This window comes from Dryobates pubescens, chromosome 2 (genome assembly GCF_014839835.1).
Source record: "Dryobates pubescens isolate bDryPub1 chromosome 2, bDryPub1.pri, whole genome shotgun sequence".
Taxonomy (NCBI): domain Eukaryota; kingdom Metazoa; phylum Chordata; class Aves; order Piciformes; family Picidae; genus Dryobates; species Dryobates pubescens.
The window spans coordinates 29,807,959-29,823,370 of record NC_071613.1 but is presented as its reverse complement, the minus strand read 5'-3'; the positions used below and the strand labels follow the sequence as shown (position 1 = coordinate 29,823,370).

General features: G+C 36.0%; 1 protein-coding gene across 2 annotated transcripts in view; it reads left to right on the top strand.

Annotated features, from left to right (window-relative positions):
• Positions 1–14,909, top strand: part of ITGA4 (integrin subunit alpha 4) — a 37,551-nt gene extending 22,642 nt beyond the window's left edge. The window contains exons 16-28 of one of the 2 annotated variants that reach the window (XM_054173931.1): positions 1,428–1,577; positions 2,784–2,860; positions 5,614–5,764; positions 6,439–6,537; positions 6,964–7,043; positions 7,394–7,480; positions 8,005–8,095; positions 8,791–8,898; positions 9,160–9,279; positions 10,532–10,651; positions 11,143–11,241; positions 11,450–11,569; positions 12,264–14,909. In XM_054173931.1, the coding sequence (XP_054029906.1) occupies positions 1,428–1,577; positions 2,784–2,860; positions 5,614–5,764; positions 6,439–6,537; positions 6,964–7,043; positions 7,394–7,480; positions 8,005–8,095; positions 8,791–8,898; positions 9,160–9,279; positions 10,532–10,651; positions 11,143–11,241; positions 11,450–11,569; positions 12,264–12,356 (1,395 nt within the window). In that variant the 3' untranslated portion in view covers positions 12,357–14,909. Of the gene's footprint in view, positions 1–1,410; positions 1,578–2,783; positions 2,861–5,613; positions 5,765–6,438; positions 6,538–6,963; positions 7,044–7,393; positions 7,481–8,004; positions 8,096–8,790; positions 8,899–9,159; positions 9,280–10,531; positions 10,652–11,142; positions 11,242–11,449; positions 11,570–12,263 lie in introns of those variants that run through there. The other variant, XM_054173922.1, reaches the window with a different exon arrangement.
• The last annotated feature ends 503 nt before the right edge of the window (positions 14,910–15,412 follow it).

The following is a 15,412-nucleotide window of genomic DNA, read 5'->3' as shown; positions in this document are numbered from 1 at the left end:
CCAATGGATGTACTCAGATAATCATGATGTGGAAATGGGGTAGGAATAGCACTCATAAGAATTTCATGAATAAATTTAGAGCTTAGAAACTCTTTGATGTAGTTTTCTTCTCCCTTCTTTTGACTTATTTTTTGTTTATGACACTATTAAAAGCCAGTTTTTCATGATAAAGTTTCAAGGTAGAAAGGAAAGTGCATTTTATCTACTGGAGAATTGCCCAGATGCATCTCAACTGGTAGTTGCACCTAAGTGAATGTTACTTAGAGGAGCAATGGCAAATTGCCAGTTCTAAGAGTTTTGTAAGCTAAAAGAGATCTGACTGTCAGCAGACCACATACAGATAGCTGTACCAGCATCAGCAGGTATTTGTGTAGGAGGAAGGATATGATTTGGCTCATCATTTCCTATAGTCTATCATTAGTACTTTTGCCTTCATATAATTCAATTTTCTTTTTAATTCTTAATTAATAGCATTGCAAGCATCTCCTTCCACCCACTGAGGCTTCTGTACTTGCATGAAGCTCCTAAAGTTAAATATGTGTGAATGTCTGTCAAGTATAGTCCTTGCAAGAGACGATGGACGTTTTATGTATTTTGAGTAAAGACTAATTAATAGCTAATTAGTATAATGGAAGTAATATAAAGCAGATGCAAAGAAGACCTTGTGGAAAATTATTATGAATTAGATGATACGTGATTTGGCCAAAGCAAGCTTGCAGATAAGAATTAGAGTAGTGGCCATGTGGAGGGACAATCAGTGTCTGTCTATCTCCTACACTTGGGGAATAATTTAATCAGGTTTGCTATTGTTAGTACTTGCTGTTTCAAGCTGTTCAGTTTTCACAAGTAGGTAGTTTGGGCTCTGATCTGCAACATTCCTACACAGTCAAGGCTTCATGTACAAAATGGTCATTTATTGAGGCGTTTAATCGTTTTAAGACAGTAAAGGGAATAAAGCGGCAGAAAATAAAATGTAGTCGTGTCCTGATTTAGTGGTGCCATGGGAGAACTGCTTCTGATTTCATACAGAAATATCCATGGGTTTTGTCTGGTATTATCCCACTGGTTAACTTTCTCCATTCTAGCCAACTTCTGCCAGTTTTTCCCATTTGGGCAGTACAGCATTTCTTAGGTATGTAAGACAGTTTTACTGGCAGAAATAGGCTCGCTATTCAATCAGACTTCTTGTAATAAAGGAATCTTTTGTTCCAAAATATCTGATGCTGTCATTGTGTGTATTGTACTTTTCTGCATTTCTTTCAACAAAAGATCTGGAAATTATATGAGCCATATGTATGTGAAATTATTTTACATGTAAAAAAATAAGTGTTCCTGTTTAGGTTAGTTCTAGGGAACCTTATTTTTAAAACATAAGCATACATGTCTTGTCTTATATGATTAACTCATTAGGTTTCCAATTTTCATAGAAAGATGTAAGGGATATCTTGACCCCTGTAAATGTTGAAGCAAGTTATCATCTGGGGCATCACATTCTACAGAAAAGAAATGCACAAGAATTTTCACCACTTCAACCTGTTCTTCAGCAGAGGAAAGAAAAGGATGTTATAAAAAGCAAGGTTAGTGTACATGTTCTCTTTCTTCAAATGCAGTAAGTAAATATTCACCTTTTAATCTTCAGTTAAAAAAAGATTCACACAACCATAGCATGTGAAGGAGTGCATTTTCCAGACCATCACCTAGTGCCTTGATGCTAAAACAAATACATAAATCAGTATATAAGTTATATTACAATTTTTTTAAAGAGGTATGTGCAGAAAGCTTGCAAGAATATCATGCTCTGTATCTCAAAACACCCAGGTGTGAAACACACTCTTTGAAATATTCATTGTTTCTCAGCTACACAAGATGAGTGACTTTCCAGTATAAAATTGTTATTTAATCTCTGTTAAACACACAATATCACACTGGTAGGAATCTTGAAATGCTTCAGTTATGTTGCTGAAATATTCTGTGAAGGTATTGCAGGCCTTCAAACACAAAAGTGTGTGGAGAGAGGAAACAAAAAGATCATGCTCTTCATCCTTAAATGAGTATTAAATTAATTTTTTTTTCCAAAAAAAAAGTCCTTAATAAGAGTCAGGGGGGAAATCTAAAGCCAGGATGCTCTGAATTTTTAACTACAAAATGGTTCTAAATGTATGATGACTTTTTGCAAACAGTAAGCTTCACATAATTCCAGAGTTGACCATCAGAACTCTGAGATGTATAGAAGCCTTTAAATGTCATTTTTTACATTTTCATCAGCATTCAATTTTATTTTTAGAATCACAGAAAGGAAGAGGACATTGCTGACTATAGGAAGATAGATGCTCTATAGCACACTTATAACCAAGGCTTAGATATATGCAACTCATGGTGTGTCTAGTCCCATCAAGCCTTACCTTGTCAGGATGTTATGTAAAGTTTGTGTAATGAAACTCTCTCGCAAAAGTTCACATGCTGTATCATAGGAGAGATTGCAGCGATATCAGTTCTGGACCCTGTAAAACACTGCCCTTATGTACTACTTTATAAAAATCACCTGAACACACCCACTGATTTATCTGTGAGAGACTGAGGACTGAGCCTGGAAAACACCGCTGTTGTTATTCTGGGTGTACATGATGTGTGTGGGACATGGCAAGTTGTAGCCTAATTGATGTTTTTTAGCAGCATGAGCTATTAGCTACCTCCAGATACTTGGTAACAGTGATAGGCTTCTTTCTTGGGAAATACTTGTCCTCACTATAAAGTGCTTTTTAAATTTTATTTGTCTTTTGTAGTTTGTTTTTGCTAGATTTTGCTCCCAAGAAAATTGTTCTGCTGACTTGAGAGTTTCTGGAAAAGTTGTTTTTCCAAAGTAAGTATCATGTGGTCTTGCCTTTTTTTTTTTTTTTTTTAGGGTCCAGTAAGATTTTAACTAAATGATTCCTTAATTTTTGTATGTAAATAACATGAATTCACAAAAGTAGACTATAGACTCCCTGAGAAAATACAAGGAGTAAAGCTCTGTTTAGTTGAAGAATAGTAAATCTTCCAGGAAATGCATAGAACAGAAAAACTGTTCTTGCATGATTAGAAGACTTTACAGCTCATAAAGTAATTCTCCAAAAGGTAAATTTGAGTTCCACTTTCTCTGGAGACTTTAGAAAACCCCTGTGGACATGTTCCCTTTGCTGCCTGGCCTGGGTGAACCTTCTTTAGCAGGGGGAGTTGAACTAAATGACCCGCAGAGGTCCCTTTCAATCCCTAACATTCTGTGATTCTGTGTATTCTACACTTCATATGTAACTGGGGGAAGATGCAGTGTACAATGTATACTCAGAATGTAACTAATGTTAAATTGACAAGCTTTCAATTATTTCTGCTACTCTTGTGATGATACTGTACTTGCACAAAGAAGATACTTCTGTTTTGTACTAGGAGATTCTATATTTATTATTTCAATTATAAAATAAGTGTCTTTTTTTCTTCAAATTTACTTGAGAATATTATATCTTCAGTTTTATACTGGAACACCAGATGGCTGATTATTATGTAAGGTTTAGACTTCTTTTCCCTACATGAATTAGCTCACTTCTCCAAAATTAATCTTGCTTTATTTTATTTGTATCCCTACTTTTTATATGTACACTTTAGGATATTTCCCTTTTGAAATCCTTCCAATCCTGTTACTAACCAAGACAATTAAAGCACTTTCAAAATATTTAAATACAATTATTATTGTCTTGCAGAATCTGCATTACGTATTTAGCAAGAGTATTTCTTCTATTTAGCATCGTCTTTGGAAAGTTTTAAGCCCTGCACCATCATTTCTATTCAGAATGGATTTTAACGATTTAAGTTATATTTTATCATCACAACTTTTTTCTTTATTGAATGTTATACTTTGAAGCAAGAAATGTTGCATGTTTGTGTGCAAAGAGAGAAACTGTACCTGTTGTGGATCCCAGCTAGTTAGGGATTTTGTGTGTGATGTGGGTTTTCTCATGTGATTTGTCACTTTTAAAGTTGATTCAACTTTAATCAAGATACTAGGCCAAAAAACCCCCAAAATGAAACCAAAAGATGATGGCAATCAATGCTGATTAATCACATCTGTGTCATCCTGAGCAAAAGGTTTTTCATCTTCATAGATTTCAGAATAAGATTAGCATCCTTTCTGCCTCCTTTTACATGTGGCCTGTAGCAGGATTCTTAAGCTCTTTCATTTTCTTAGGCTTGATGGTTTTTTTATTTGAACAATTCTAAGCTTTTCTGAAAGAAAGGCTGTGCAGCATTTCCATTTGTGACACTAGCAATGCAATTTTGTAAGTACCCAGATCTCTTAAGAAATCAAAACTGATTACAACATACTTGCTTGGAATTAGGTAACAGTAGCAGACTTTCAGTGTAAATAAATAGGATAAATATCTTGATAAAGTGTGAAGTATCACCTTAAATTACATTGTGCCCCTAGAATCTCGATTAAAAACTAGTTAGCTGTGAAGCGTTAATTTATTTTGTCTAGACAGAATGCACTCATTATCCTTGAACAGCAAAGCAAACACATCCAGTCTTAAAAGAATGAAATTAAGTAGGATCGTCAATGTAGTGCTTTACTTGCTGAGTCTTCACGTATACACTATCCTGCTTTGTTTAAATTGCTTAGATTTTGGCCTGCTCCGTCAATTTCTAGTCTGCATCATGCATTTTTTAATGAAGAATGAAATACGATTACCAGGGAAAAGCTCTAGTTCAGCTTTGTTGTAGTCCCAGATGTGCACCTGGTGCTTTCTGTTAAGCTGGGAGGCATCTTTGTTGACAGCATCTTGTTAATGAGCTTGGCTTTAATGCATATAAGAGGACTACAGGCTAAGCATATAACTAGTAAAAACAACTTCAAAATTTAAGCTAAACTTAAGCTATTGAAATGTTAACGTTGGCTTTCCCTTTAATTCGCTTTTGTCTTGGAACCTCTCTGCTTATGCAGTGCTTTTACCTTCTGTTGCTTTTCCAAGTGCCAGCTTCTTTCCCAAAGGTGTTTGGTGACTAATGCTTTGGTTTCAAGCCAGAATATCTGATAAATGTCTATTTCTAGGCAGCCTTTCTACAAGTCTTAATTAAACTTTAATGTCAAGCTGAAGTTTACTTTTAGTCCCCCCATAGGGTGTAACTTGTAACATGACTATAGAACATTGCACAGATCATAAGATAGGCATGTTCACTTGCCCTCTTTGGGACCTGTTTCATATTAACTCAGTTTTATACCTCAAGTACAAAGGCTGAATTTTGGAATAGTGTCTGAAACAAATGTAGCAGTAGCACATTGCTCTTCTCATCTGTAAAGGACCTATCTTGTAAAAGCCAGAAGCACGACTCATCTGATAATGTTCTTGCATTAATAACCTCGGGATTTAAAAAGTACAATAAGTACAATACTGGAGCTGACCATTATGTAACTGGAGTAGTAGCTTCAGCTATAGGTCTGAATAAAAACTCTCCTAATGGTCTACAGCTGAGCTTTGTGAGAACTGAACAAAATTAACTAACAGAGCAGTGGAGGGAAACCTTTGCATACCAACTGTATACAGAATTACTTTTCACTTTATATTACGGTAATTATTTTTGCAGGCCTTATGATAAGAAAACATACCTCACTGTTGGAAGTATGAAGACTTTATTGTTGAATATTTCTCTTCTTAATGGTGGAGATGATGCATATGAAACTGTCCTCCACATTCAGCTCCCTAAAGGTCTTTATTTCATCCGAGTTTTAGATATGGTAAGAACAAAACAAATCTGTTGAAGGCTAATCCTTTGATATTTTTTCTTTTAAAGCCAGATACTTTAAAAATTACATTAATGGAATATTGAGTTTCTCTAGATGCTGACAACCTATACCCATCCCCTGACAAAGCTTCAGTGTTTAAGTGCTGATTTATAGCTACCTAAAGCACTTGCAAATTAATCAGTATAGTGACTTCATAACAGAATGTTCAGTAACAACTACAATTGAAAAACATGGTTTCTAAATGTATTTCAGGATGTTACTGCTACTTTTTGTCTGATGTTCATGTTTTCAGTGATTGGCAAGGTCTCACTGAATCTCTTCTCCTTCACAGAAACAGTTTTATGAAGAAGTCACTAATTAATTGCTTTCTCTCTCTGCCTTTTTTAACTGCTCTTTATAGAACCCTCCTGACACCTTTCAGACGTTGACACTAAATTTGAGTGGGCCTGATGCATACACCTGAACTTCAGTATTAGCAATCAGAAGATGTAGTAATAGGATGCAGTAATCAATATAAGGATATGTTAAAATAGTCATGAATAATATGAATGCCTTGTTCTCTAGTTCAGGGAAATAAACCATTCCATTTCAATGTGTGTCTGTAATTTGAAATGTCGGAGGAAGCTGTTTTATTTTAATCACAGATAATTTCTCCTTTATTTTAGGAAGAAAAGCAGATATATTGTGATGTATTAGATAAAGAAATTCACGCAGTAAAACTTGAGTGCAGTGTTGGTTATTTATATGTTGATCAAAAATCAAAGGTAAGCTATGTGTGGAAATCCCTAGCTTTAAAGACACCCTAAATAAATTATGAAGATTTTCAGGGAAATAAAAAAACAACTTATTTTTCAGGATCTCTCCTTCACCCCCAGCTAATGCCTTTTGTCATGTTGGTATCTGACTCTTTCTGCTACTCTTAAAATTAGTGGCTTAAACAATGTCTGGAGCAATTTGTTAAGCAACAGTGTTTAGATTATGTATCAACTGATTGCGCTTAGCTTCCTAGACAAGTGAGCTGACTAAAGCTATGAACAAGTCTGTTAGGTCAATAGAAAGGGAATAAAAGACCAAAAAAAAATGCAAGTGTTTTCTTAGTTCAAATATGTTTTAGAGCAGAAATTCCAAGTGAGTTTAATAAAATATTTTCATTTAAACTGTGTTAAGACAATTTTTTTTTTATTCTACAGCTGGATTTTAGTTTTCTCTTGGATGCAAGTTCATTTACCAGAGCAGAAGATGACCTCAGCATCCTCATTAATGCTACCTGGTAAAGTCTAATAAAAATTGCTCAATAAAATATATAGCTAGTTTTGGAAAACAGAATAGGGAACGCTGGAAAGACTTAGCAAAGTACAACTGCATGAAAGCAAATCAGTTGCAAATCTTTAGAGAATGGGAAATTGCAAGAATAAGCCAAGTAATAGATACTTTAAATAATGAGCAGACTTCTGTCAGTATAAAATGGTTTTAGTGTTTTTTTCTCACTGCCTGACATGTTGTTTAGCAATAAGTAATCAGACCTTTTAGCTGATTAGAAATAACGTTTGTTTAAAGAAATAGTTCATAACATATGATGGTGCATTCAATACTCACTTTTCTCTCATTGCATTTTTACAGTAAAAATGAAGGTGGGAACATGTTGCTGGATAACACACTAACCTTAGCTGTACCTCTAAAATATGAGATTGAGTTAAATACTCATGGGTAAGTCAGCTATTTCTAGAGCCGCACAGCCATAGAACTGTTGCCTCATTACTATTCTAAATTGTCAAAGCCTTTGAGCAGAAGTGTGATGGAGCTGTAAAATCCTGGAATGAGATGGCACAGCTGTCCTGGGCTCTGACCCATACACTTTGAAGATCCTGTTTCCACTGCTGGGAGATGAGACCAATGCTGTCCATGGTGCTTTCAACTTGTTTCTTAACTGACACATTTTTTTAAGAATGGGAATATTTTTTTTTACAGAAAGGGATATTTAATAAGAGCACAACAGATCCTCAGACTCCCTGCTTAACGTAGACTATATTCTGGATTTGTTGTGGGGTGCTTATGGAGTGTACTTGTGAGCACAGATTTATGACTTTAAGAGAAAAGTAGAGAGGATTTCTATTCAGTGTATACTTAGGCGTTTTTTTCAGAACCTGTCTTACTGGGGAAATTATGGAGCGGAAAGTTGTGCTAGTGATATATGGCAGTCCTATTAATTAATGACTTCTGAACCTTTGCAGGTTTGTATCGCCAGCATCATTTGTCTATGGGACAAATGAGAGAGATTCAGCAGTTACATGTATGAAGGAGAACATTAACTTCACTTTCCATGTAAGAGTTTTCCTTTGTAAATCTTATAATTGTTTTGAAGGTTAATGTTGTATTACCAGTGTGTCTAACTGCAAAGTCAGTAAAGGAACTTTCAGAAGTTATAAGGGCTTGGTGAGCCACTTCTGTGCATTAGTGACAGAAAGTGGCTATTAGTCCTTCTTTGAACCCTTTTTGTCAGTCTTGGACAATCTTCACTGAATGATGAGACAAAAAATACTTAGCACAAGCAGGACTGAAATTGGTATAGCAGGTAGGACTTGTCACTTCTTCCATTAAGAAACACTTAAAAAGGTATTATCTTACAGGAAGCAAAAGGAACTAGTGCTCCTTTTAAGAGGATCTGTAAGTATCAGATTTGTCTCCAGTAGATTAAAAGCAGGAGTTAGACATTAATCCCTCCTAGTTTCTTTTGCATATTCTTCCAGAAGGCAGTCTGTATGACCTCAGGGTAGTCACCACAGATTAGCACTACTTACTCCTTGCGTTCAGAGAAGTGACGTGTTCAGGAAGCTCACAGACTAAATTAAGCAACATATTACAATTCCTAGTGGATTCACTTTCATGATAGCATAACAACACAGGTGCTACTCCATTCTGTGAAGTTTCATATATTAATACTCCATATATATGTATTTTGTTACTTGAATGACAACCATGAATTAAAGCATTAACTGTATAACATTAATCCCCACAAGGTTATCAGTGCAGGACCAAGCATGGCTCCAAATACAAACTTTGAGATAATGATACCTAATGCTTTTCCACCCCATAACTTCAAATTATTCAACGTGCTGGATATCAAGGTAAGCACAGATTATTTCATATCATTTTATTAGCTATATGAACTCTATGAAAAGGAGAAGCAGAGCACAGCAGAACTGGGTTCAATTTGCTAGCTATAGTGAAGCAGAGAGAACAAGAATAGGGTGATCTTCAGCTCCATGTGTTTAGAATTCAGAAAGTAATATCTACATTCTTTTTGAGCTTCTTGCCTTTCAGAAATCTGTATTGTTATTTTTATCTGATGTTTAAATTCTAACATTGATGATGCTGTTTATTTCCAGACAACAGCTGGACAGTGCTCCTATAATAAATATCCCAGAAATTGTGGTGCAGCAGAAAAAAATGAAAACATATTGAAGGATGTTGTCACTTTCTTTTCAAAGCCTGCTAAGAGACATATGGTAAGGTCTGTCTTTTGGCATCAGTGACTGTATGAATGAGCCTTAAGACAATGATATATCTTAAAAAAGGAGGTCACCAGAGCAGTCTTTCAAGGATTTATGACGAGACCTATGGTAAGTCCAGCATAGTCGTAAGTGACTTCAGTGAAAGGGGTGAGAACCGAGATGAGAAAGTTGATTAATGACATGTCACTGAAGTCAATGTGGATGACAGTAACCTACAAAGAACTGGCAAAGGGTCATGTAACTGAAAGAGTGGGCAAAGAGAATAACAGATGAAATTCAGCAACAAATAGAAAATTATGGGAAGGACAGTCTTGCTTTTTAATTACATGAAGTATGCAGATTTATTACCTTTTCCACATCAAAAAAGTGCCATCAAATAGTAACTAGTTGGAGCCACATTAAAAAAAAACCAAAATCATAGGTAGTACTTAACAGTGGAACTTCTGACTGAAGGTTGTTATGAATGCTAAAAATAAGTGAGTTCCAAGGGAGGTTATTCAAGTTAAAGGGAGTGAAAGTCATTAAGAATTCCAAAATACGTGTTAATTTGGTACTTTAAGTACATACGTTACAAGGAACATCAACCAAGCATTGAATACATAGAATACATAGAATAAACCAGGTTGGAAGAGACCTTCAAGATCATCGCGTCCAACCCATCAACCAATCCAACACCGCCCAAACAACTAACCCACGGCTCCAAGCACCCCATCAAGTCTTCTCCTGAAAACCTCCAGTGATGGCGACTCCACCACCTCCCCAGGCAGCCCGTTCCAATGGGCAGTCACTCTTTCTGTATAGAACTTTGAGAGACAGCCTGCACTGGCATATCAAACCAGAACTTGGGCATTGCAGTCTTGGATAAAGAATGTAATCATGCCCAGGCTTGCTTTGTTGTCATCTCCAGAGTTCAGTGAAATGGTGTTTGCTCTCAGTGTGCAAGTGTACGGATCTTTACGCTGTTTATACTGGATAGCTTATTGTCATTTATCATTCCGTAAAAGTTGTTATTTTTCAGTTTAAACAAACTCAGATTCCTCAGAAAAATGACTTATTTTCTTCTACAATGATAAGGTTGGTCCCCTGTACTGTTCCTTTAGCACTATAGATTGGCAGTGTAGAGCCACACCCTGAATTTTCAAGAACAAACGTGGATATTTGAGTTTGACTGGATCCCTGAGTGTCTTTAATAGTAAAATTTTAAATTCAATAAACTTCAGTTTTACTCTTTCCCTCCCTTTTACAGTACTGCATGAAAAATGACAGTCTTTGCTTACAAATACATTGCAAGCTTGGAAACATGGAAAGTGGGAAAGAAGCAACAGTTCAGTTGCAGCTGGAGGCTACTCCTTCACTTTTGGAAATGGTAACACATGAACTTTTCATACTTGAGGGGAATATTTCAATGCATATTTGCATTAATGCATTTTTGCAAAGAGTACAATTAAATCCAGCTCTTAGGATTTTAACCTTTTTTGTTTTCAATGCAAAGTCTCGAGGTTCTGTACAAAATAGGAAAGCCACTGAAAAACAAATCTATAATTTAAACCACAATTTTTATAGCGTGCGTTGCTTTGCCTATTCTGGCTGCATTACGCAGGATTGGGATTTAATTTCAACTCACAATTGTACTTTTCTAAGAAAAGCAGCAGGGATGTGGACTTAAGTAAAATCCAACTGGGCTTCATTCCAGCTTCTGGTACTAATTTGTTTTGTGATCAGAAAAAGGCACCATTGTTGTGTTTGTGTGAGATTCTCTTTCTGTGAGCAGCTGTGATACCATTTTTGCTGGGTAGGAATTAATGTGTTTAAGTTATTTTTTAAAAGGTAGGATCTTTATTTTTCTCTTTTAATCAGGATGATGTGTTGACACTGAAGTTTGAAGTAAGAGCAACAGCCTCACCAGAAAAAAATGCAAAAGTTATCGAACTATACAAGGACAAACAAGTTGCATACGTAAGAATTCTCCTAATGAATTTGTGATAAACTCATTGAAGTAGAAAAACCAACAGCAAGTAAAACTTTGTAATTCTATACATATCTTTACACAGGGAATTAATATAGTCTTAAGTTCTCAAAAACGTAATTAATTTTCCTAGTTTGTTTTAATATCTCTTAAGGGGAAAAAAATTAGTTGCTATTAAACTTACTTTCTGCTTTCCAGGTCTATTTGGAAGGAGTGCACCACCAAAAGCCAAAATACCATGTTACTGTGCTAATTATTGGAATAGGCTTAATAGTTGGTGTTACCTTGTTTTTGATTCTTTCATTCATATTATGGAAGGTAAGTTTTCACTATTTCTCACTAATTCTTCCTTCATTTTCTCTTCTGCATATTTTGCACTTTCTGTTATTCACAGCACAAATCCCTTCCCATGTTTTTATGTGGCATCTCATCTTTCCAAGTGACTTGTATCATTTAATAACTTCAAATGGATGATTAAGCATGGAGCACCATCTCACAAAAACGTCACTTGACACGTGATGATTAATAGTCTACAAAATCGTTTCATGCCAGAATGTTTGAAATTTTAAACTGCAACATAAATGCTAAAAATATCCTGTGCTTAAGTAAAACGGAAAATTATGAGAGATTCACCTTCTCTGATGGGTGATTAAGAGACCCTTAACTGCTTCACTTACATGCGGACCTTCTCCATTCATTGCTCTTCCCAGGGAAGCACAGAAATGAAACAAATTTAACAGGGAAGTTTTATTACCATTTACTGTTTGAAAAAAATGCTGCATTCTGTGGACTGTTGCAGTTCACAAGCCCACACGCCTTTGCTCCTTGCAGGAAAGTATTAGCGTGCAAAAAAGTAAAAGCAGCAGCAAACACGCGTTTTTGATTGAGGAGTAACACTTTCTTACTGCTTGTAAGACAAAGCAACGGCAAATAGCATTTGACTTTACCTTCTCTTTTATGGGTTAGATATCACAGATGTTGCTGACAATAGATTCAAAATTATGTATTTCAGATTGGCTTTTTCAAAAGGCAATACAAACCAATCCTTCAAGACAACAACAGAAGAAACAGCTGGAGTTTTACAAACGGGGACAAAGAGGACTAAGATGGCAAATAAACATTTGATTTTAAAGTGAAGAATTTAAGATTTGGGTTAATTCACAGGAGAAATACCAATATCAAGAAAACTGGTCTTGAGGTCACTTGCTCTTACAAAATACACTTTGCTTCCTTGAACTTTGTGGAGGACTACACCTTACTAGAGTACTGTTGTGTATCTAATTTGAAAATGTTAAACCAATTTGTTTTGAAGTCTCACAGTAATATTTGTAATGCCATATAGATCTGGTTTCAAACAGACAGAAGAACACTAAAGATAAAAAGAAGAATTCTTTTCCAGAAAGAAGAATTTATAAAAAGCAGTATGTATGGCCAGTCCTGGGGAAAAAAAAAGATCTCAAGCATATTAGCATGAGTTATTCTAATCAGTAACCTTTTGATGAGACATTCAAGAAGAAATCCTCTCTTGTCTTGCTTTGGCATTTTTACAAGGGTAAAATAACTTAAACCAATAGAAGGACTGGAAGTAGAGCACATGGTTGTAGAAAATGGCTATTGGAAGCTCTCTTGGGCTTCTGAAGGTAACCTTATAAGCTTTGGTTTCACAGGTACAACCACAACACTGCCTTATAAATACAGGTAAGGCAGAACCAGGAAGGTCAAGGTGGATCAGAGCAGGGAATTCTGTGGGGCAGCCTGGAGATGGAGCACAGAAGCACCTCTCAGCTGCAGAAAGAGTAATGTATTTGAGATCATAATTTGTAGCCATCTTTAACAATGGATTTGCACACATGACAGAATGAGTTGTTTCATCCTTTCCTCAGTTACTGCTGTCATGATGTTTTAGACTTCTCCAATGACCATTTCTATGTGGGCTTTTTAAAACAAGTATTTATTTTTATTTATTTGAAGATTTTTCTCTAGTACTTGGCATAGTTCTATTTAGTACTGGCATCCTTCCAGGACCTGAAGAAACCCGAAAGACTTCACATGATGACAAAAAAGAGAACCACCTACCCAAAAGATTCCAAACGCCAACCTACCTGGGCCAAATTTTATCTTTAGATGTGCCATCTTTTACCTGACAGTACTTAGGAAGGAAGTAATTTGGAGAGCTAGCTTGAGTTCATGGGAAGCTGTCAGATAAATACGATCCAAACAGGCATCCTCAGAAGCCATTCTGGAAAGGCAAATGACTGAACAGAAACATGGTTCAAACCACTGCCCTGCTATTTACAGGAAGTTTCTTCAGCTAGATAAGTTTGCACTGCCACCTAGCTTTGGAGAGACAGTACAAGCCAGGGAAAAAAACGTGTTACTTTGCTCCCCAGTACAAATGGAGAATGTACAACTTCTTCGGTAACTGAATTTATTGCAAGAGCATTATGGCCTTTTTTGCCGTGCCTTTGATGTGTTTCTGAACTGCAAGGAGAAATGAATGTAATATGTGCATACACTTTGAAGCTGCACCATCTTACAGGAATTAGCCTGAGACTCAAAAACAAATGGAGTGCCTTCAACAAGCACTTTTGCTAATGGAGTGTTTGGTGCCATAAAAGCCACGTTGTCCACAGACTCTAAAGGTATTCGGGACCATTTTGTAATTTCCTTTAACTGTTTGATGCCAAAGCTGTGGATTGTGCTGAAGTAAATTTTCTCTCTAAAATCTTCTGCAGTGTAAGGAAAAATGAATGTGCATATATTGTAAAAAACCAAAACAAAAAGATAAAAACACCACCAAAAACCAAAATAAAGCAAAACATTTTCTTGTAAGTCTATGAAAATAGACACCAAATGCTTATCTTCCAACTGGCTTTAGTGAATTTCTGCACTTTAACAAAAATATCTTTGAAAAGAAATGGATTTGATAACTATATACCTCAAGTACTAGAAGAAGCATTAGCATTCTTTTTTAGTACAAACAATGCAAAGAAGTGAAACTAAAGCATTTTATTTATCTTTGAAATGGTTTACATAAATCAGTACATGTGATAATACTGCCTTGGAAATTGTACACTTCCTGCTCAGATTTTATTACAAATGTGTAAATTGTTGGCTGCCTGTTCTTAGGCCATGAAGCAAAACTCAAGTAGCTTTTATAAACCAGGTTGTCAAAAATGAATGTACAATGTCCTGCTGGTGGCAAGGTTATAAATTATCACTATTTCATTTTTATTAAAAAAACTCCAACCAGTTAAGCACATGAATGCTATTTCTTCTGCAAGGTCAATTATTTGGTTAGTGTTCAGTTATGTAATAAAACCAGGTAAATCTACTAGATGTAGCTGAAATGTCCTTCTTGAGCATCTTTAAGCAATTTAGTTCAAATTGTCTTAACATATTAGAAATACTTGATGTGAAGTAGTATCAATTGTAATAGTTTACCAGGGGACTACTCACTGCAGCTCAGACAGCAAGTATAAGCTTAAATGAGAGGTTCCAAGCAGATGTGAGGAAAACATTTTCCTCCTCAGGACAGCCAGGCATCTTAGGACAGGGGTGCAGAAGAGGTTGTGTCATCTCCATGCTTGGAGGTTTCAAGGCCAGACTAGATGAAGCTGTAAGCAATCAGATCTGATCTTTTAACTAGACGTACACATAGCACATAGTTGGTGTAGAGCCCTGCTAGGACCCCATCCAGCCCAAAGAATGGTGTGGCTCCAGTCCTGCTCTGTAGCCACTCAATGCCGCACTGAGAGCAGAACTAGGTGCAAGATTCCTCTGCAAATTAGTTGCCTATGATGCAGGCATTTGATTGGCCAGGTCTGTCTGCAGAAACTGCATAAGATTTCCAACAAGTAACAGTTTATTCTTAGGAGACAAATAATCATCTGCAGTCCTGTAGGTGCAGTACATCTTTGGCTAGTTGATGTGAATGGGAAATGTTAACCTACCACACACATTTATCATAGCTAAGAATTTTTCACAAGTAGTATTTAGAATAAAAATATAGTAGCTATAGCTCCCATGTATAAAGGCTCCATGTAGCTCAGTCTTAAAGGACTGGATTTTACATTATACATATGCTTGCTGAAAAAAGAACTTAAAGCAACTCGTTCCAGCCATGAGGCAATGCAGCTTTCATACCAGTATTTGTCAAAC